The sequence below is a fragment of the Leuresthes tenuis genome, unplaced genomic scaffold, assembly GCF_036924035.1.
Source record: "Leuresthes tenuis unplaced genomic scaffold, fLeuTen1.0.hap1 SCAF_17, whole genome shotgun sequence".
Lineage (NCBI taxonomy): Eukaryota > Metazoa > Chordata > Actinopteri > Atheriniformes > Atherinopsidae > Leuresthes > Leuresthes tenuis.
In genome coordinates, this window is record NW_027325371.1 from 33,728,168 (window position 1) to 33,750,798 (window position 22,631).

At 42.3% G+C, this 22,631-nt stretch overlaps 1 protein-coding gene across 3 annotated transcripts in view; it reads right to left on the reverse strand.

The window, feature by feature from the left end:
- The window catches only part of hdac5 (histone deacetylase 5), a 79,589-nt gene extending 65,588 nt beyond the window's left edge, over positions 1-14,001 (reverse strand). For 2 of the 3 annotated variants that reach the window (XM_072368036.1, XM_072368038.1), the window contains exon 1: positions 13,867-14,001. In XM_072368036.1, coding sequence (XP_072224137.1) covers positions 13,867-13,957 — 91 coding nt within the window. In that variant the 5' untranslated portion in view covers positions 13,958-14,001. Of the gene's footprint in view, positions 1-13,731 lie in introns of all 3 variants that reach the window. The other variant, XM_072368037.1, reaches the window with a different exon arrangement.
- Between the last annotated feature and the right edge of the window lie 8,630 nt (positions 14,002-22,631).

Genomic DNA, 22,631 nt, shown 5'->3' on the forward strand with positions numbered 1-22,631 from the left:
GGGGGAGGGAAGTACAAGGTAAGTGCTGGGATAGGAGATGCTCTCTGAAGAGCTGGGTTTTCAGGAGCTTCTTGAAGATAGACAGGGACGCCCCTGTTCTGGTAGCGCTCGGTAGGTCATTCCACCATCGTGGGACGACACATGAACAGAGTTTGGATTGTCTTAGGCGTGGTGTAGGAGCTGCTAGACAACAATCCTGGGACCAACGGAGGGACCCAGTTGGGACATAAGCCTTTGCAAAAGCATTCAAGTAGATGGAGCCGCTCCATTAAGCTCTTTGTAGCTAACATCAGGGACTTGAATTTGATGCGGGCGGCTAAGGGCAGCCAGAGGAGCTCAATGAACAGAGGGGTGACGTGTTCTTTTAGGCTGATCCAAGACCAGACGCGCCGCCGCGTTCTGGACCATCTGCAGAGGTTTCATAGTACAAGCTGGGAGACCAGTTAGGAGAGCATTGCAGTAGTCAAGGCGGGAGATGACCATGGCCTGCACCATTAACATCAGCACCTCTCTGACAGCCTGGTGGGACTTTTTTAAAATAACAAAGTCCTCACTTGTCCCGTGTAAGCTTACACCCATCTGGAACAATCCTCACATACTGCAAAACAAAAAAATGCTAAACTTTACTCTGTGGAAGATCAAAGGAATCAAACATCTGGAACATATAATCCAAAATGGACATTTTATTTCATTTGATGAGCTCATATCACAACATGAGATAGGCAGCAATAAATTCCTAGAATATCAACAACTTAAGTCTATAATAACAAAGAAATATATCCTCCACCAACCAGACTTACAACTCCCGACTAGGGTAGCAGAATTTCTAAGCATCTGCACCCCAAAACTACTATCAAAAATATATAAATTATTGTCTAAGATAGATGACACAATGTCTCTTCCATCCTCAAAATGGGAGGCAGATTTATCCATCAGTTCTAGTCATAGCTTCTGGCCACAAATATGTTTGAACACCTTCAGAATGACTCGAAATCCTAATTTACAGCTCATACAATACAAAATCATTCATAGAAGACACTATACAAGACAAAGGATGTTCAGGATGGGTCTAACACACTCAAACATCTGCTCACATTGCACAGATAACACACCTGATGATTATGCACACGCTTTGTGGTTTTGTGCACCTGTCCAGAAGTTCTGGCTTGAAGTCTGTGAGGACCTATCAACATGGCTAAAGTGTAGCATCCCTGCATGCCCCACACTGTGCATACTGGGTGACTTAGACAATATCAACATGGAAATTAACTCAGCACACATGGTTCTCACAGTGTTATGTATCGCAAAGAAAACTATTCTCATGAACTGGAAAGCGAAGAACAATCTGGGTATTAACCAGTTTAGAAATTTTCTTTTAGATTATATTAGCATGGAAACAATGTCTGCCTCCTCAAAACATCGATTGGCTGAATTTCATTCTCTCTGGTTCCCGCTGATTAGCTTTATCACATAGTGGTGGTGGTGGGTTGCTGTCCCGTCGCTCTGGGCGGTTGGGTGTGTGCTGGGGGGGGCTGTGTGGCTTCGGGCGTCTGGTGGTCTCTCGGGTCGTGGGGACCGGGTTGGTCATTGCTGGGGGGGACTGTGTGTCGGGCTTGGAGGGCAGTTTTGGGGGCTTGCGGGTGGGGCTGTCTTGCGGTGTGGGGCGGGGTCCCTTAGGGGCCTTGGGGTGGTGGCTGCTGGCTCTATGACGGGTGGCCGGCCCGCTCTGGCGTGGGTGGTGGTGCTGGGCCCTGGTGGCTGGGCGCTGCCTTGAGCCCGGGGGGGGCCCTGTCTGTGTCTGGGGGGGCTGGGTTGCCCTGGATGCGCCACAGTATGGGTGGGTTGGTGCAGGTCCTGGTGCCGGGCTTGTTGCTCTGGGACCTCCAAGGTGTCCGCAGATGGTTGGTTTTTTTTCAGGGTGTTGGGGCGTGCGGTGGGGGGGGGGTGCTTTTCCCCTGTTGGGGGGGGCCTGGGTGATGGTGGGTCTCAGGCCTGGGCTGCTGCGACTGATGTGACCGGGTGGTTTGTTTGTTTGTTTTTTGTTGTTGTTTGTTTGTTGTTTGTAGAGGTCCTCCGGGGTGGGGTGGGGCGGGGTGGGTACCTTCTGGGGGTACAGGGGCTCCCGGAATATGGTCGCTGCAGGCCCCGAGCCTGGTGGACATCAGCCCCTCCTGCCCTGTGTTGGGTCCCAGGTAGCGGGGATGCCTATTGCAGCCAGTCCCTGGCTGCCCTCTCCGGGGGAGAGTAGCTCCCCCGGTGTATATCCCCATACCCCTCTCCCTTCTGGCTCCTGTACACAGCACACACTCACACATGAAGGGTTTTGGGGGCGTGTGTGTTCGGTGGGGTGTAGTGGATGGGGCCACGTAGGTGGTCCCCTTTGGTTGCCCTCTGCAGTTCCCCGCCCCTGTTTTAATTACACCTTAGACATTACTACTTATCAAACACACACTCACACACACACATTAGGTCTTGGGGGGTGGTTACACTGAGTGGCATCTGGTGGGCGGGGCTCTTTGGGTATGTAGGCTGCCCAGAGGGCCGCGCTCCCAGTTCTACAAGTTTGGCTGCCCCTCAATTTTAATCGCTCACTATTAGAAAATATTGAAGAGCCAGAAGGGTGAGGGGAGGGGTCTTCTTCCCACACCCCTGCTTCCTGGTTGCTGCTCGGGGCGGGAGGGGCCAGGAGGATTAATTGTTCTACTGGTTCGGGGTCTGTGGTGGCTGGGGGGCTGCTGGCCCCCTGGTGTGCCCGCTGCACTACACCCCAGCGGAGTCGAGGGAGGGAGGACGTGTGGATGTGTGGGACGTGAAAGTGTGTGTGGTAATGATTGGGCCTGCTTCTGGGACTTGCTATCGCCTGGCCTGCCTGTGCTTCTCCCGATGGGGGGGGCAGCGTTGCCTCTCCCCGCTGCTCGCGACTTCACCCACCTGTGGGCACGTCTTGACTCCCAGGGCACTTGGCCAGGGGCGCTGGGGCAGGCGCTGACCCACTGTGTGGCTGTCTGGGGCGCTTGGCCTTCCTGGGTATTGGGTGGGGCCTCTGCCGGGGGGTTTGGGGGCTCTCGGGCTCCTGGGGCCCGGGTCCAGTGCACGGCCCATGTCTGGGCGGCTGGGGCCTGGCGGGGTCGGTGGGCTGTTGCCCCTGGCTCCCGGGGGGCCTCTGCCCTATGGGGGCTCTGTCCGGGGGCTTCCTCTGCAGTCTTCTGGGTGGATGCCTGGTTGTCCCTGCGGTGGGCTTCCTGGGTTCTGTGCTCTGTGGGGGCTGCTGGTGGCCTGGGTCTTGTGGCCCTCTCTGCCTGCTTCTGATTGCTGGGGGGGGGGGGGGGGGGGGCTGTGGATTGTGGCCCTGTACACTTATACACTCATAACTAACCACGGTTACCATGTAGGTCCTGTGCCATGGGTGTTGCATGTTCTCACACACACACACACACACACATTCTTTAGTCCAGTAGCATGCTCGCTAAGCAGTTGATGTATTATCATGTCGTCTCAGGTCATCTATATCCACAGCTGTGTTGTATGCGATTGCTGCTTCTTGTGCTTGTTTTTGTTTGTTTGTGTGTTTGTTTTTTCTCTGCTTGTCTGCTTTCAGGTGCTCCTGGTGGCGCTAAGGCTGGATTCCCCTCAGAGGCCATGGATTGTTGTCTGTTTTGTTTTTTACAGGTGTAGCAGCTGGTTGTCTGGTTTTTGTTTCTATTTTTGTTCTGTTTCCTCTTCATTCCTCTTCTTCTTTCCTTGTCCCCCGGTCCGGTTCATTTCTATTACATGTTATATATTGTAAACAGAAATAAATAAATGGGCATCAAGGGGAGCTTTACATTTATAAAACTTCCCTTGGCAAAGCAAATCTGTTTGGCATCAAAGGTATTCAGACTACAATTCTGCTGCCATAATGCTGAACAGGACAAGGGGGAAAAAAAAGAAAAGAAAAAAAAAAGACCATGGCCTGCACCAGGAGTTGGGTGGAATGTTGGGTTAGGAATGGTCTGATCTTTCTTATGTTTAGCAATGCAAAGCGGCAGTGTGCTCTCCCTGTGATGCCCATGCTAGAGAGAAATCATGATGTCCGCACATACTTTGGGTTGCCCCAATGATAGTTCGTGCCAGCCTTTTGTGTTAACCAATCGCCATTGTAGGGGGCGGCACCTAAGAGGAAGACTCTTTGACTTCTGAAGCCCAAATTTGGTCGCACGCTTCAAGACGCCCTTAAAAATGTGCGCAAAAAATGTGGTGTCATTTGGCCGCTAAGGGGCGCACAAATGCATTTTTGCTATTTTCTCTTCACGTGTTTGGATGTGAAACTAAATTTTCATGTCTGCTGATAATGTGGAATGTCCAATTTATGGACCTTACAAAACTTTTCACGTAATCTTAAGTATGCGTCCGCCATCTTGGATTTCATTGAAAGGGGGGGGAAAAGTTTCGCAAATTTTAATGGATGCCCACAAAAAGCGGCACAGACTGTCTTCAGACCAATCCGCACAAAAGTTAGAAGATGGATTTTTCAATTTCGACTTTGTTTGGCCGCTAGAGCCAATCGAAAACAGTGGCGAAGGGGCCACTTTCGATGTGAGCTCATATCTCAGGAACACTTTGGAAAAACAAAATCAAATTTGATGACATGCTTCGAGGCTCTGTCTCAAATGCAGTAATGAAATCTGGTCCCTAGGGGGCGATGTAATTCGCTAATATCTTTTGATGCACTTTCATTTGAAATTAAATCATGAAAACGCTTCCAGACTCCTTTTGAAGCATGCAAATCATAATTTGGTGTCATCCAACCACTAGGCGGTGCTGTAATTAGCAAAACTGCATTTTTGCTCTTTTCTCTCGACATGTTTGGATGTGAAACTAAATTTTCATATCTGCTGATAATGTGGAATGGATTGAATGCAACCGGCATATTGAATTGGGAAGTTATCACTCAAGAATGACAGTGACAATGAAGTAGTGTAAATGTAACGTAGCAGTTTGTCTAAATGTTGTGTGAAATATATATATATATATATCTATATCTGGTATATATATATATAAGAAGACATAACATATTTCTTTAGTGTCCCACGTCATTGCGGTCTATTACCACTGAAAATGTGTACATAAAACAGCCAGAAAATTATGTATATGGTAAAGGTATGGTGTTAGTTTATGGTATATAGTTATGTATAACAATTGCACATCATTTTAAAGATGGCAAAGTTGTAAGTTCAGGATAAGGGATGTGAAACAATGATTCTTTTTTCTTGTAAAAATAATCATGGTTTCACATCAAGCAAATAAAAAGCGTTTGGGAAACATAAGACAGGCGTCATAGAGGCTAAAGCCCACATTGTGATTTTTTGTTTAGGGTAACAATAAAAAAAAAAGTATGACACACTTTACATATTCAAATACAAAACAAACGGTACAAAAGAATGAAGTACCTCATGTCTCATTTCAAATTATTTTGAAGAACTGAGTGAAAGTTGCTATTTGTGGATAAAGTAATGAAGTAGTCTACTGAATGGTTCTGAGTCTGTTAACTAAATAAAGCAATAGTCAAAATATATCAAATCTCAAGATTGATAATTGTAGGCTGGAATAGTCCCATGTGGGTAAAGAAAAAGACATTTAAATGTTTGATTATTGAGGGTGGGGATTTTTTTTAAATCACAAACTTGTGGCATTGACACAAATACCACATTGGGCAAACATAAATGTATGTAATCAAAGAGCAAATGTACACATACTTAAAAGAAAACACACATGCCTTTATTTATGACCAGTAGTATTTCCAACAAAGTATGCATATGTAACCCCTGGTTACTGGACATATTAAATAAATACATACATACATACATACATACATACATACATACATAAATAAATAAATAAATAAACAAATAAATAAATAAATAAATAAATACTTAGGTTACATGATTTAAATAAATAAATAAATAATAATTAATTTACAAAATAAATACATTTATATTTTTTTTAGTGTAACCATAACAACAGTCCCCTGATATAAAAGGCTGCATAGAACTAGGTGCCCTCACTCTCAGAGGTGCACCTTGAGAGACAGCTAGACAGACAGAGTCAGAGACAGACCAACAGAAAATAAAAAGAGAAAGAAAGAAGAAGAAACCCCTCCTGGAACAGTATAATCCTGCTGTTTTAAATCAAAGACCCTTGGTGAGTGAAACAATACCCCGTCACAAAGTCGCCCTATATCTAAAAAGAAAAAAAGTAGCTTAGTGACTGTTAAGAAAAAAGACACGTTGGCAAGCTACTGTTAAACGTTAACGGCTACAGCGTTAGCATTGTTGCCGGTAGCTGGGATCAGTTGACTATCAGCTGGTCCGGTTTGTAAATATAGATCGGTGTGTTTTGGTGTTTTTTTGTTTGAAATATTAATAACATAAAAAATAATATTACAATGATATTTTACAATGATAATTTAGAAGGTGTGTTTTAGCTACCAACGGCTCATTTTAAATGTTAATGACTACAGCGTTAGCATTGTTGCCGGTAGCTGGGATCAGCTGACTATCAGCTGATCCGGTTTGTAATTATAGATAGGTGTGTTTTGTTTTTTTACTTTCCGTTAATAATATAAACAATATTATAATCTAATGATAATATGGTATAATTTAGAAGGTGTGTTTTAGATTTATACTGATTATTTTCCTGGCTTGTGCTTTCAAGGCCAGGAGCTTCTGTGTGTGTGTGTGTGTGTGTGTGTGTGTGTGTGTGTGTGTGTGTGTGTGTGTGTGTGCGCGCTGATCGTGACCCTCCTCCTCATCATCCCCACCCCCTTTCATCATCATCCCTTCATTCTTTATGGACAACATTCTAACTCTTCAGTTCAGCTGGTCAGACATTACAGTCTGAACTGAAGTGGCGCACCAAACCCCACTGAACCTGAACTGCTAAAAAAGTTGATTTTGTTTATTTGTGATATATTGTGATTGTTTAGCCTACTGTTAAACTATTTTTGTTAATCTTTGTTTATTGTTTTGATTGAGAGAGGCATAAGTTAAGGAAACCACCTGTCAGTAAGATACACACTAAAATAGGATTAAAAATACAGAATTAGAATTAAATCAGACAATTAAAATAATAACTAAATTAGCACTAAACTAAGAATTAGACATCAAATTTAGATACTAACCTGACAGGTGGATTTGTAAAGGAAAAGAGGGAATAGTTTGTGTATTTTTTATTTTGTCTTGTGTTATTATTGTATAGAAACCGAGAAGAAGATCAATTCATATTGAAATAAATGACATGTTTTACGTTTTTTTTTATGTTACACAACAGTGATCTCTTGTTTGTCGTCTTTTCCTACTCACACCCATTTCTCCAGAGTGAATCTAATCTTCTGAGTAACTGGTCAACATCTAAGTTTCAATTTTATTTATTATACATTAATAACTGGTTCTATTATTCAACAACTTGGAGCCAGCCAGGAGAAACAATGGAGGTTATTAAGACTATTAATACTATTAAAGTGCAGAACTCTGTTATAATTAGTGGACCACTTGATGCAGAATCTGACAAAGAATGAATTCAACATCTGAGTCAACAGGGTTCTATCATGAGATTGTCTGAAGAGACAGTGGAAGAAGTCCTTGCAACAGAACTCACAAGGATCAGTGCAGCCACTCCACTCTACTCCACACCGGTTTGCCTGGGCCAAGCCCCAACCCTCCCCGGCCTATTTGAACATTACCCACAATCTCTGTATGTCTAAGAGTTGCTTCTGCCTCTCGAGTTGCCAGTCTTGGATTCTATTTCCTCCCCTTGCTTGGGTTTGGAACCACCTTACTAAGTACCACATCTTTACTCCCAGCTAACAGGAGCTCTGTCCTTACTTTAGTACATTTAAATTCCTCTCCTAGACTAGATACTGGGAGCTGGAGTATGCCTTTCCCATTCAGTGTCACGGTACTTAAGCATCTAGGAACACTTAGCCACTTCCTACTGTAAAAGCCAACTAATCTTTCTATTTATTCTGCAACAGATAATGGAATCTCATACACAGACAGTGGTCATGTCAACCAAGGAAACAATCCAAACTGCAGACACCACAGCTTCAACTTTCCTGGAAACCCTGATTTATTTATTCTATCCAGTCCCTAAGAAACATCTTTCCAAAAGTCGACCTGGTACCAGTGACCTAAAGTCTTTACTGCCTTTTCCCTAATTATTGGAATTTTTTATTACAAACTTTATATCACTTAATTTCCCTCTACTCATTGAGATACTTCTAGACTTAGGTTTGATTTTCATACCAGCCCACTTTAGATTTTTGTTAAGTCTCTCAAGTATTCTCCTCATACATGGTACTGTTGTACCTGTCACCAACGTCATATCATACATGTAGGCCCTAATTGATGTAAGGCACATGCTATCCTGACGTCTCTCTCCATCTACAACCCACTTGGAAGCTCTAATAATTATCTCCATCGCCATTGTAAATGCTAATGGAGAAATCATACACCCTGCCATAATGCCTATTTCATGCCTATAACATCCAAGTCTTTTTTCTCTGTCTTGGCTGTCTGAATCTGATGCCAAATCATGCTAGTGTGCTCTAAACACGAAACCTGGTATTCCTGCCTTCTGCACAGTGGTATCTATTAAGCTATTCCTTTCTAAATAGCTAGCTAATCTCTGTGCAACTACACTAAAGAAAATCTTCCCCTCTACATTTAGGAGAGAGATCATCGGGAACTGACTCAGGTCAGAGGACTCTTTCTCCTTTGGAATAAGAACACCTCCTGTCCTACACCATGCTCTAGGAATAAACTGTTCCTCCCAAACTATTCTTAATTGCCTCCACAAAAACTTTAGGCTATCAGGTGCACTTTTGTAAACCTGGCAGGGGACTCCATTTGGCCCTGGGGCCGACAAAGCCTTTGCACGCCTGACTACCTGCTCAACCTCCTTCCACCTCGGTGGTCTAACATCCATCTTATGAGCCATCTCTCCTAATGGTGGCATGTCAGGTGGAAGGCCTACTACTCTACCCTGCTCAAGATCTGAATATGTATTTCTTAGATACTCTTCCACCTCTGCCTTTGTTGCTTTAAGCTGCCCTCCCCTTTCCTGTTTAAACAACCCTTTCACAAACTTGAACGGGTCCCTGTAAAACGCAGTCCTTACATATTCTATCTTCTTTCTCATTTTTTCTAAGATATTCAGCCCTTCTGAGTATCGCTGGCCTGCTTCTCAATTCTTCCTGCAAAATATTAATTCCCTCCCTCTCTTCCTATGTAGCTCTTTTCCACTGCTTTCTTTAAGTTTCTTCTTTCCTTAACCAATTTCTCCATTTCTCTTTGCCGTCTAGACTTAACTAATTGTACTCTTTCGCCTATCGCTTGCATTTCCTCCAAGCCTACTTCATATTAATGACAAATCTTTATTGACTGCCTCCCATTCTTTGTTGCTATTTGCCCTAGGCCACTTAACTCTAGCTTTCTGCTCCATATTTCTCTCTCTAACTGGCCTATTCACCTCAGTATCAGCTGCATCCCTTCTTAGAACCTCCTCCTCCGTAGCTGTGTTATTGATATCCTTCGGTCTGTGATTGTAAATGTAAATGTAAAAATGTACTGATCAATGCGACCACACTGACCTTTTTTTTTTTTAACCACACATCTCTTTCTTCCCTGATGCATTTTAAGGCCTCTGACATTACCTTCTGCCAGCCACAAGGACAAACCTGGAGCTTATTTTCCTCTAGCCTACCACTTTTATTTCCTCCAGCTACACTCTCTTTGTTCTGAGAACTATTCTGCCCAGTTCTAGCCCTAGAGAATAGGTCTGTGCCCCTATTCTTCATTGAGTCACATCTCCACCTCATAGTCGTGTTCGTTCCAGTGTCAGTTGCCATGTAGTCTGCCTGTGAGTCATCTTCCGCTCCTGCTCTCGCTGACCCTAGGGGTATTCTCCTTAATTTGCTTGTAGCTTATGCTGGTTGTAATAAAGCTGCTAGGCCTCGCTACTGCTACCATGGATTGCTAGCCCATGGCAGCACCTTTGGGGTCTTTGCCTCCTGTCAGCAAAGACCCCAGATTCCAACGGGGAAAAGCTTGGTGAAATTACTGATTAAAAACCAGCCATGTGCTGGTGGCGGTAAGGAATTTGGCAGTGGCGGTTTCCTCTATGCAGGAAAAACCCTGAGTAGTGAATGTTGTACTCATTTATGCATTTCAATGCCCATAAATAAGGGAAAAACATTTGCGAGAAGAGTGCGAAGAATCTATGCAGATAACTACGGGTGATTCCTTCCTCATGATCTCATCCCTACCCCTGACACTGGTCTTGCCTGAGCCTGTGGTTTGAGTTAGGTGGATAATCTATCATTACAGCTCAGCGTCCAGGTGTTTTCAGAGCAGCAGATGCTGACGCATAAATTTGTGCTCCCACTTGGGAATAAAACCACTTTTCACCATCGAGCAAGCTGCATGAAGGCCATCCCATTTTTAATTGGTCTGTGCTGTGCTTAGCCTTCCGGTTTGCTTCACTCTGAAAGAGTTCTGCGGCGTGAAGATGTGTGTGCAGAAATATTTGCCACAGAGATTAGTAAGAGGTGCTATTCCTGGTTTTTATGAAGCAAGTTGGTCTTTTTTTAAATTTCCATCACTGTGCACACTGAACAATCTTCAGCCTTTCTGGGCTCTGACTCTGCAGTTTTCCCGAGCTGGCGTGCTAGCTTTCTTGCCTTGGTGCATTTTGAGGAGGTTAAGAAACGGCCCATAACTTCCACATGTGTAACAGAAACTGCAGCTGAGTGTGGAGCTTGTTTCAGACAAGATAATAATGTGCCCTGAGGTTTGATGGAGCTCCCGATGGGATGCAGAAGCCAGAATCTCACAAGATTGACAGCTAAAAGCAGTTCACTCCTTGGACCCACATCAGCTGAACATCAGCCTAAAAAGGACACTGGTGTGTGAGACCGTGAGAGCAATGGTGACTGAATGGAGAGACATCCAGCTCAACAGACACCAGAAATCTGCTCTGAAAGTCGTCTTTTCTTATATTTGCTGATTTAACAGCACATTTCTCTCTTCATTTTCCTCACTTTCTCTGGAAAATCTCTGGAACCATAAAAGGAAACGTCGCTCCATCTTGGACACTGTGCAAGATGTCTCATAGACAACCAGCTGATTCCCTTAGATGACATCCTGTTTGTGGTTTTGATCTTTACCCATGTAGTAAAGAACCACTTCACTTTGTTTTACTCTTATATGTGATGGAAAACCTTGCAATACAGTGAAAACATTAGCAATCGTTAGCTAACAACTGTACTTCATCAGCAGCTGGCTCCATTTTCCACTGGTCCTGCTCAAACCTTTCCTCATCCTTCTGTCATGTAGCAAGCTTATGATTATAAAGTAAAACACCTTTGAATCTTATTTCAAGCTGCAACAAAAACATAGCTTTCGCTAAGTTGTTACACAGTCTTTAATAAAAGACTTCTAAGAAAATAAAAACTTCTAAGGCTACGTTGACAGGCTGCAGGTTTTAATGCAAAATTCCGATTTACTGCTCAAATCCGATTTTTTATTTGGCTGTTCACATTACCTCTTTAAATGTGGCCTGTCTACGAATTGCTGTGTGAACAGCTCACGCTCCTGAAGTGACCCGCATGCGCAGTTGATCATTACGCCCATAGACCACGCCACAATGGTGTTTACAAGCGACCATGGCAAGGGCAACCAGTACTGCAGGACTGTATAGCTTAAAGCTAAAAATCAGGCCTCTCAAGTCTCACGCAATGAGACACACGCATTTCAACAAGTTCTCACGCTCACAAAAAGTACAATATAAGTTTCAATGGCGCCCTACTATCACTATGGAAACGTTGCATTAAATCCGACCTGGCTGTTCAGATTGCGGTGGCATTCAAAAAATAAAAAATCAGATACGTATCCAATTCAGTACCACATTTAAAAATGGCCTGATTCTGATTCGAAAATGTCAGATTCAATGCGACTACTCCTGTTCACACTGTCAAAAGCAAATCAGATATGGGTCACATATGAGCAAAAAAAAAAAAACGGATTCAGGTCACTTGCAACTGCAGTGTGAACGTATTAAATGCATTGTTATCTGACAGCAATTCCCTTCTACTTCTTAAAAACGTAAGTATACTCTCCAGGAGCATTTGTCATTTCCAAATATTCTTTAAAGGGGAACTCAGATATTTTTAAACCTAAACCTTATTTCTGGCATGAAATACGTTCATCTCCTCACTGAGAACAGTTTGGTGAAAGTCGGCGTCCTTCGGAAGATATTTAGATAACTGGAGATCCATATAACGGAGAGAACGGGGCAAAAACGATGCAGCCTCTAAATAAGGCATTATCTGTCTTTATTTCACCAATACTTTAAGAAGAATGAATGAACAAACACTACTATAGCTCTGATTTCTACACAGGCACTCTACTGGGAGGACACACGCCCCCCTGGAGCACAGTTTATTTACTCCTTGCTCTGTGACAGTCAGCTTCACACACGAAGTTCACACGAAGTTTGATACTGTGTGATATTTGTGCAACATGGCAGGATATTTATCAAATTTAGACAATGTGAACGATGACTTTGAGTAAGATGGACGTTCTTACCGGAGTCTTGCCTGTCGATGAAGTGGTCCCAGTAGAGGTGTGTGTAGAATTCTTTCCGTTAGCTCTCCTATAGCTGCTAGTAGCCACATAACAGCAGCTATGTGCTAACAGAGCAACAGTACGTGTTTGTTCATTCATTCTTCTTAAAGTATTGGTGAAATAAAGACAGATAATGCCTTATTTAGAGGCTGCATCGTCCCTGCCCTGTTCACTCCGTTATATGGATCTCCAGTTATCTAAATAGCTTCTGAAGGACGCTGACTTTCACCAAACTGTTCTCTGTGAGGAGATAATTAGATTATTTCATGCCAAAATAAGGTCTAAGTTTAAAAATACTAGAGTTCACCTTGAATGAGAAGTAGTAGCACAGGTAAGTGTATCTTAACAAACAGCTGCTAAAATAAAGTTGGACAACAAAATAAACACAAATTATCACCGAAGCTGTTGAGTTATACGGACGAGGTTGCCTCTGCAACTTAATATCCCCCAGAAGTCAGTGTGTTTAAGTACCGGATTCTAAGACAGAACCTGATTTAGAAATGCATGAGGGGATGTGTTAGGTTAGCAATTAATTAACACGGATGCACAGGACCTGTTCTGATGCGACTTAATACTGAGAGTTAGTAGTCGTTGGCAATTAAATATTGGCTTTCAATCACCACTAGCCATCAGTATGGAGTTAATTGTTGCCATCTGTTAGCTTTGGGCTTGTACTGTATGTGGTTGCTGGTTAACTTCTGGCTGTCAGCCGTGAGTTGTATTTTAAATAGCTGTTAGCTCTTAAGTTAACTCTGGGCATACAACTGCTGCATGAAGACAAATAATACCTGCAATAACTGTTACCTGTTTGATAGCTAGTTAGCCGCAGTATCTGTCAGGTGTCAGATTATGTCCTTTAGCTAGCACGAGCACTTACACTATACACTGTTTCTAAGTAAGCTAATGCGTTAAGTGTGTGGTAGAAATGAAGACAGCGATCTCGCAGGCAAAAAAATGTCACTTTTTAACCCCATAGCAAGACATGAAAATATTCAGCTGTTAAGTCATACCGTTCTTGAACGGTCACGCACGCGCACACACACACTATCTCACATAAACGACACCGTACCGTAGATGTCGGCGGAGCTGAGATCGCTTCCTCCCGGCTTCGCCCGCTGCTGAGGCTCAGTGTGTCCCTCGCAGACTCCGCTGCGCACTAACTGTGCACGAAAACGCGTAAACTAACAAGCAGGATGTGTCTCACTTCCTACCGTTTCACCTCCTCCATATTTACAGTCTGCCTCTATCCCTCTTTCTTTCCCCCTCGCGCTCTCTTCCACCACCATCAACAACATTATTCACGTCCTCCTCCTGCCACGTGACCAGTCTGCAGGGCCTAAAAATAGACTCAATGCAAACCAATGGATGCAGACAGACAAGGCAGAGAGACAGGCAGGCAGACACCTACACAGTGGAGTTTCTCTCAATTTCCTGCTTCATTTTACTTTTCCATGTTTTCTATTTCCTCAGTACACGCAGTGAAGTATATTTGCTGTATTTAATTCAGCAGCATGACTTCACACAATCCAGTTTATGTGCTTTTCTCAGAGCCTGATAACCAGTGGTTGCATTATCTTTGCTTTTTGTGTAATGACTACATTTTCTGAAAACAATACGTTGAAATATTTAAAGAGATCCCACTGCAAAAATCTGAGGGTATTTTCAGAATCCTTACAGATGCTTTTAACCCACATAATCTTCATGAAAACATCCCATCAGATGCTCATCTTTGTGACAGGAAACAAACAGGAATAAGTGTCAAAGACAAACTGCAACTATATCGGCCCATGCTTTGGGGTTACAGAATCCCGGGGGCTTTTAAAGCTCCAGATTTATTTCATACTCATTGGTAAATTGTAACTTTTGAATATAGGAACATGTAGCTCTGAAGCTCAGTATACAACAAAGTGAGAAAACTTAATTGCATTATCTATAAGGAGAAAATAGTTTAAGGAACTATCTTTACTCTTATAGTTGTTTAGGTTTCAGCAGGCCCGCATTAAAGCACCATGGGCCCTCCACGCCACCGCCACCGGGAATACATACTTATAATACATAAATAATGCTTCAAGAATCACTGCAGTATAATTTTGACTGTAACAAAACATACTTTTAATGTCAAAGAAATTTACATAACTCTACATATCTCTATACAGAAATTGAAGTTACATAATCATACAACACTAAGAGCGCTTTGTGAAGTTCTTTTCAAATACACAGTAGAGCCCTGCATGGGACTGTTTTCTTTATCCCGCTCCCGCAACGTGTGTGTCCACTCCCGCCCGCTCCCGCAACACTTTGAGAATTTATGCCCGCACAATAATAGAAATGCATTGATTTTGTGTCTTCTCCCGTCCCGCAGGAGAAAATATGTCATTTTATAGACTACTAATAAAGAGATTCATGGACAATTGAGAAACTTCTCCAAATGTCAGACTTGCCTTGCTTTGTGCTGTAAAGACCTTCTTTGAGCTTCCTTTCCACATCATTTATTGACATCCTGTCGCTAGGCTACATCCCGATCTGCAGTGGGGTTTTTTAGCCGCCCGCTCCCACCTGCAGCAAAGTTCATACCGCCTGCTCCCGCGAGATTTGAGTTGGGACCCGGCGGACCCGGTGGGACCCAATCCCAATGCAGTCCTCTAATACACAATACGTCTGAAGGAGCATAAATGTAGAATAAAAAAATGAAAAAACAAACAAACAAAAAATAGGCCTCATAGGCTATTACGCACAACTTGTGTAATTTCTCTTTATGTTTTTTTTTTCATTTTTGAGCTCCACTTTCTGGTTTCTTTCCCGAAATCTTTCATTTTCCTTTACTCATAATTTCCACTAGCAGAGTTTAAAGACCACAAATCATTCATTGGACTGGAACATCACAAGTTGACAGCCATAATTATTAACCAATCACAGTGGCTTAATTTTATTCGATACATTAATCTTCCTGCCCTCCCTCCCCTCCCCCTCTCCCGGGGAAGGGCAAGGCTTTTTTTTCGAGCCTTGCATTGGGCCCCCAACGTCGTTGGGCCCCGGGTAAGCTTGAGCACCGGTAAGCCCGTGCATTAATACAGGCTTGGGTTTCAGAATCAAAATGAATGAGACACAATACAAATCTAGCAGTCAGAAGTCTTAGACACTGTGACAAAGATGAAAGTCTTGTCTGATTTATTTATACGATTACGGAACCAGAGGCCCCCCCTCATGTCACTGGATGGCATGCTTTTATGTACATATTTACAAATGCATTCTCTTTTAAAAAATCTTCTAAAAACACTTATTTAAACTGGCTTTTGACTGAAGCTGTGGCTCACCTTTTTGTTGTTGTCTTGTGTCATATGTAATCTATTTTAAATCTATTTCTGGAATTGTGAAGCACTTTGGTCAATCTCTGGTTGTTGTAAGGTGCTATATAAGAAATAAATGTTGATTGATTGATTGATCTTTTAACTTGGCCAAATTCAAATGATACACAATAACTTCTCTGAGCTCTCAGGGCACCTGCTAATATGGGGCCACGTGCTCATTTTGCTCTGATGTTAATCCAGTCATGGTAATCTCTTCATTACTTTTTCCCAGCAACAAAGCACTGCAGCACGCTATTGTTTAACAAGACTGTAAACCCTGTCCCAGACGAGCTCTTTTCCCATCATACTCTGGAATCTGTGACAAGGCCTGTCACGCTTCAGAGGTCTCCTCATGCCAAACCAGTGTGAGCAAAGAAGTCAGGAATGCATGAAATCCTGTGATTTTCTGCTTTGAATTAATGTGTAAACTTGTTCATGACTTGTTCAACTCCAAACGGGATTAAGCTGGTATCGTAAATGGATGGGGAAATTTGATGACAGCACCATACCTCAAAAAAGTTGGGATGGGTGCAAAAAAGGCTGAAAAAGTAAGTAGTGTTAAAAATACATTGCGAGAGGAACATGCTGCAAGTAGTTAGGTTACTTGGCAACAGGTCAGTATCATGATTGGGCATAAAAAGAGCAGTTTAAAGAGGCAGAGTTTACCAGAAGTATAGATTCCCAAATTGTGAAGCAATTTCAGAATAATGTTCGTCAACATAAAATTGCAAAGACGTTGAATATTCCATCATCTACAGTACTTAACATAATCACATACTGCATCTATGACAACAACATGACTTTGCAGTAGAAGATCTCCGGGTGCTGAACTGGCCTGCCTGCAGTCCAGGCCTTTCATCAACTGAAAACCTTTGATGCATCATGAAACACAAAATACAACAAAGAAAACCCAGGACTGTTGAGCAGCTATCAGACAAGAATGGAACAACATTCCTCTCCCAAAGATCCAGCAACTTGTCCCATGTTTACAGACTGTTGTTTAAAAAAGGGCGATGCTACACGGTGATAAAAATGGCTTAACTTTTTAAAAACATGTCATCAAATTAATGATTAGCTTATTTCTTTTGTTGAATATGAAAATGTCTCGCTTTCACAATTTTATGTGCTGTCTATGTTCTATTGTGAATGAAATTTTGGTTTATAAATCATCTAATTTGTTTCTGGGTTTTTTTTCATTGTCATACAGCTTACCAACTATTATATCTGTTACAAGGCAAGCCACAATGTTTTACTCATGCTAACCAGTTAGGTTTAAATGCATAACCAAACAGCAAGTGAAAACAAAAGCTGAAATTTGAACTAAAGTGAACAGAAAATACTCTGATCTGAACGGGTGATTAAATCCAATTCTCTGGTTGATACCTACATGGAACGCTAAACACGAAACCCCCCCAACGTACAATGAGACGGCACCTCCTTTTGCAATTATTTTCTTTCATCGATGTGGGGAAATGTCTTGTACAGTTTTACAAATTTCCATGACACTGTTGCATTGTTTCAACCAACAAAATCCTCCGTTACTGTCTCCAAATGAGGTGTGTCTTATGATCTTACTATCTTTACTTTGCCCTGTGTTGGAGACCTTGACCTGCACTCATGTCACACAGAGGTTTAGCTCTTTCAACTTACACCTATTCCAAAAGACTGCATATACAGACAGGAAGAGTCTCATATTTAAAAAATGCCTCATCAGTCCTAAATCCAGACACAAAAAAGCATAATAATGCACAGTGGGACTTTACCCATGTTTGGTAATTGGTTACTCTTAGCACTGCAAAACATGTGGAGGAGAATAATAATAATAAAAAAGGAGAAAATTACAAAGCAGGGAGGTTGAAGCACAATATGACAAAAAAGGACGAAACAGCGAAAGAGATCAGCAAATAAAATAAAAAGGAAGTAGGGGAGATGGAAATTGGATTACAGGAAAATAAGGAAGAGTATATTCTGCATGAAGAGAGAGAAAAGAGAAAGCATGGGCAGCAGTGGAAGGATTGAGAAAGTGACAGACAGAAAAGGGAGTAAGAGAGACATAAAGAGCTATTCTAGTAATGATGTTGTTGCCATGGAGACACTATCCTCAGTTAGACTACTCCACAGGTGCCACAAGGGGATTTTTAAAAAGGCTCTCACAGAGTGAGTGAAGGTCAAAAGTCATCCTGTTGCTTCCAAGTTCTTTATCTTCTCTATCGTTTGTTCCTTTGTCAGTAGTCAGGAAGCTGATTTAAATCAATTTAGTTTAAATCAATGCTACGGAATGCAAAATATATCCCTTGGAGGACAGAACTCGAAAGTATAACATTGCACTGGAGTTGACCGCATTCAGACTGGAAGTCAAAAACCAATAGGATTTGCTCATTGTTGTGCTCACTTACACAGCTAGCTATTATACAAGCTCACATCACATTATGCTCTATTTTATGCATTCAAACATAAAATGTATGTAGCCATATGCTCACTGACAGAGGTTGAAAACTACTATGTGGACTATGAGTGCAAGACTGATTTAAGTAGAGACAAAAAGATACAAAAAGATGTGAGGTTTGTGAGGTTCCACCAACTTTCACAGCTGGATGGTCTTTAAAGGGTGTTCGAGCTGATTTTCTCTGTGGGAAATTCAGACTTCTCTGTTCAAATGGAATGCAATAATAGTTCTTTTTTTTAAAATAAAAATGGTCCCAAATATATAGTGGCATTTTTTATTTTTATTTAGTGGAGTTACTAGAACTGCAGCTGGTCAGTATTGCTCATTTTTCCCTTTTTATGACTTTTTATAACAGGCTGACTGTGTCTCCTTGTATTGTGTTATTTGCTAAGCTTAGCTAAGCAAAGAGGCTGCAGCCAGTAGCTGATTTAGCATGCAACTATCAAAGTGTTACCAATCTTCTCACCTCTGCAGAGACATTCACTGAATCTGATCTATGCAGAGGCTTCCCCTTAGTCTCTGTAAGTGGTGATGTCAAACAACACTGAAATCTACAACATAAGCTATGGTTGAGGGTCTACAGCTTCAACATAGCAAAGCCATGTTAGACAGTAATGTACAGTTACTGTCACTGTGGAACTTGTGTTGTGTTGTTGTGTTCTGTAGGATGAGTTTGATTGGGCTTTGACACAAAATATTTTTAAAAAAAGTCATGGTTGAGCTGATGAATTCCCATTAAACCTACGCTTTATTAACAGAATCCACAGGATTTTTTTTGTTTGGGTCGCATCAAAGCAGTGGCATGTGATCTGTTGAGACTGACCTCCTCCCAAAAACATATCCATCAGACATGCGTTCACATGCTACCTCTTCATTGTAAAAATAATGGATTTTTGTCTACACTATCTTTTCATGATCTGATCATGTAATGTTACTGTCTAAGTAAATCAAAAGTGTTATAGTTGTCATATGTTGGTTGTCACATCTGGTCACACGTGCATGGTTGAAAGTGCTGCAATTAACTGAGCCATCCACCCCTCATCGTTCCTCCTTATGTGGAATTGAGAAATATGTCTGCTCTGATGTGTAAATGCTCATATGAGTTGCATGTCCCTGTTACAGCCCGGCTCAAGGACTGTAACCAAGAACGGGAGAGGAGACGAGGTTGCAACAAAAGTAATACATTTATTAATAAAAAGAAGACAAAAGATCGGTATCAGTAGTCAGTAGTGTAGGCGTGTATGGATGTGTCTGTGTGTGCGTGCGAAACGAAAACGACACTAAAAAGCAAAACCACGGTGCGGCATCCCCCTCAGGCGGCGTGCATGGAAAAAAGGGGGCCCCCAGGAGTCAGCCAGCATCAGAATAAATACGCTCCACCGGGCCCAGGTGTAGCGCATTCATTTACGATGGTCCCCCCCTCCGCTGAACCTGGAAGACACACGGAGACCAGCCGGAAACACCCCGACATAGAGGGCGGGGCCGTCACTGTCCCTCCTGCAGCTTGTAGGTGTGGTACTTTACAGCACGCCATTATGGGTTGCAGTTTAGGCCATGAACAAGCAACCTGGCCAATTCGAATGGAGATCTTGTGTGGATGTGTTGGGACTGAGAGCCTCTCAGAAGCCTGGCTCTTTCGCTGTGACTTCATACTGCACCAGTGGATGGATTGTAAATCTCATAATAATAGAACTGTGACAGGTTCAAACCCACACAGGCAGAAATGTGTCTGGCAACACTGAAGGACGCCCCAGGAGCTTTCAGTATTACATCAGAAAGACTATGGGCAAAATGGGTGTTAAATACCCAGTGGTGTGATTACAAGTTATAAGACCAAACAAAAAGAGAAAGAGAGACAGAGCGAGTGATGGGTAGGGGTGGATGATGAAAGAAGATCAACAAATAACATGTCAATACGTAATACACACACAAACATGCACAGCAAAAAGAGCAGTGGTGAGTCAGCGCCTGTGAGTCACAGGAAAAATCAAAAATGTCAGACAGAAAAAAGAGCACTCACAACAAATGCACACACACACACACACAGTTGCAGCCAGCAGTATCTGACATTTATAAAGATAGCCTTGACAGCTCTCTTTTTTGTGCCAAGGGTACGATTGAAGGATTTGACGCACATATAGCGAAATACGTGAGCACCCACCTCTCCTGATTCACACACATTCGTCCATTTTTTTTAAACTTCCTTCTTTCAGTTTTACATATTTTACAGTGCAGCAGCATAGTTTTGGAAATTGTACATCAATATGACAAAATCTTTACTTGCGGAGACTTTAGACTAACATTTAATTTTTGCCATTATTTCCCATCGTTTGTTATTGTCCCCCAGGACAGACTCCAGTACAGACTCCTGCTGCCTTGTTCGGTGCCTGATGACAAACTGAATTATGTATGACTGCAACGCCCTCAAGAGGAGAGAACAGGAGAGTGCACGGATGGTAACTGGCAACCATTGCTGCATTAAGGGTGCAATACTGAGTCACATGGACTCCATTTTCTCAGTATAGATATTACTTTTTAGTGCACTGGGGGATGGGGGCTCATTCTTGCTGAATGTTAACAAAGAGTTGTCATTTAGTTTGAGGTGGATTTGTCTGTCAAATGCACAGAGTAAAGAGGTACAAGTAAAGAAAGTAATACTTAGGATTTAAAAAGCAGGGCTAAATTAAAGAGGAAGTAAATGACTGAGGCTGTTAGGGTCTATGGTCTGTTCCTGGTGGGCGTGGTGGCCTTGGCAGCTTAATTCACTCAGCATCTGCACCTGTGGCTCATCTGATTGCTCTGGCTTTTTAAGATCCAGTCTGTCCAACTCTTGTCCCCAGGTCAGTTTACTTTCTTATGTCAGGAAATCCCTGCATTCAAACTGCCACCTTTAATCAAAGCCACTCTGCACTGCCTTAATAGTCATCTCCAGGATTCTCACAATAAAGTTATCAAGTTATTCCTCTGGTTAATACCGAGAACTTTTTGGACTTTTTGACCTCACCTGTGTTGTGATAAAGCACTTACCTTTACTTCCTCTGGTTTTTGCATGGAGCCTATTTGCCTACTGAAATCCAGCAGAGGTCATGTACAAGTGGCCTGGTTAAAAAGGATCTTGATTGAGGAGCACAACTGAGTAACGTATGATTTGTATAGTAAAGAAAAGCAAAATTTTCCTCAAGGTAGTTTTAATACCCCAAAGACCAGAATTAGCAGTTGCAAACCCTTGGTAAAAGTCTTGAACAGAAAAGACAGGTTAAATTTAATACAAAGTTGTAGAGATGTGAACCAAAGCTCAGTGAACTGATGAATGAGCAGGAAAGGCTCAAATGACAGGTGAAACATCCTGTATGATCTGACATATAGCGCATGCCATACTTTGGTTTACTTTGACTGCTTGTTTTTGAGCAAAACCACTAAAGTTTATGGACTGACTTATGTTGTTCTTATTGTTAGGGTCTTTTGTACTGTTAATGACTACATCTGTCATTCCTGTATTTCAAGTGCAGGTCTTGGAAGTAGTGTGTTGCTTCCCAGAAGTGCTCTTTAAACACTGCACAATAAAACATTTCTTTCTGTTTTCAACATTTTTACAGAGTCTGTACGAGTGTGCAGCCCCTCCTTAAACTTCCCTGCTGTCACCACAGTGTTTATGATGATTCTCTAGCTAGGTGTTCTGACATTTCTGTGGAAATAGTTGTTACTTTATAAAGCTGAGTATCGTTTGAAACAGCTCATTATTGTTCAGCAAAAGCTGTGAGATCCAGACAGTACAACCTCCCAACATTTCTTCATATGATGCCAGGAAAGTGTGTCGTGCTTTGTGCAACTGTCTGTTATGTATTGACCAAACACTGGTTCATGCCTTGAGTTTGGTGTCTTTTTTACACTTAAATGATTCACAAGTGAGTGTTTGCTGGTTTAAAAAACAAACAAAACACATTCCTCTGAAAACGGTTACAAGAACCCAACTTCCTGCCTGAAAATGAGTGAAAAACTATCAGCATCCAAAGAAAAAACTTTGAAAGAACTATAGATCAAGGCCACTTTGAATTATTACTAGGTTTGCCTGCTTGGAAGCAAAACGCATGCACACATGACGTTATTGTTGAAACTTGTGTTTCTTTCACTCAGCAGGTATCTCTGGCCTGGTGTCATGGAGCTAGGTGAGGCAGA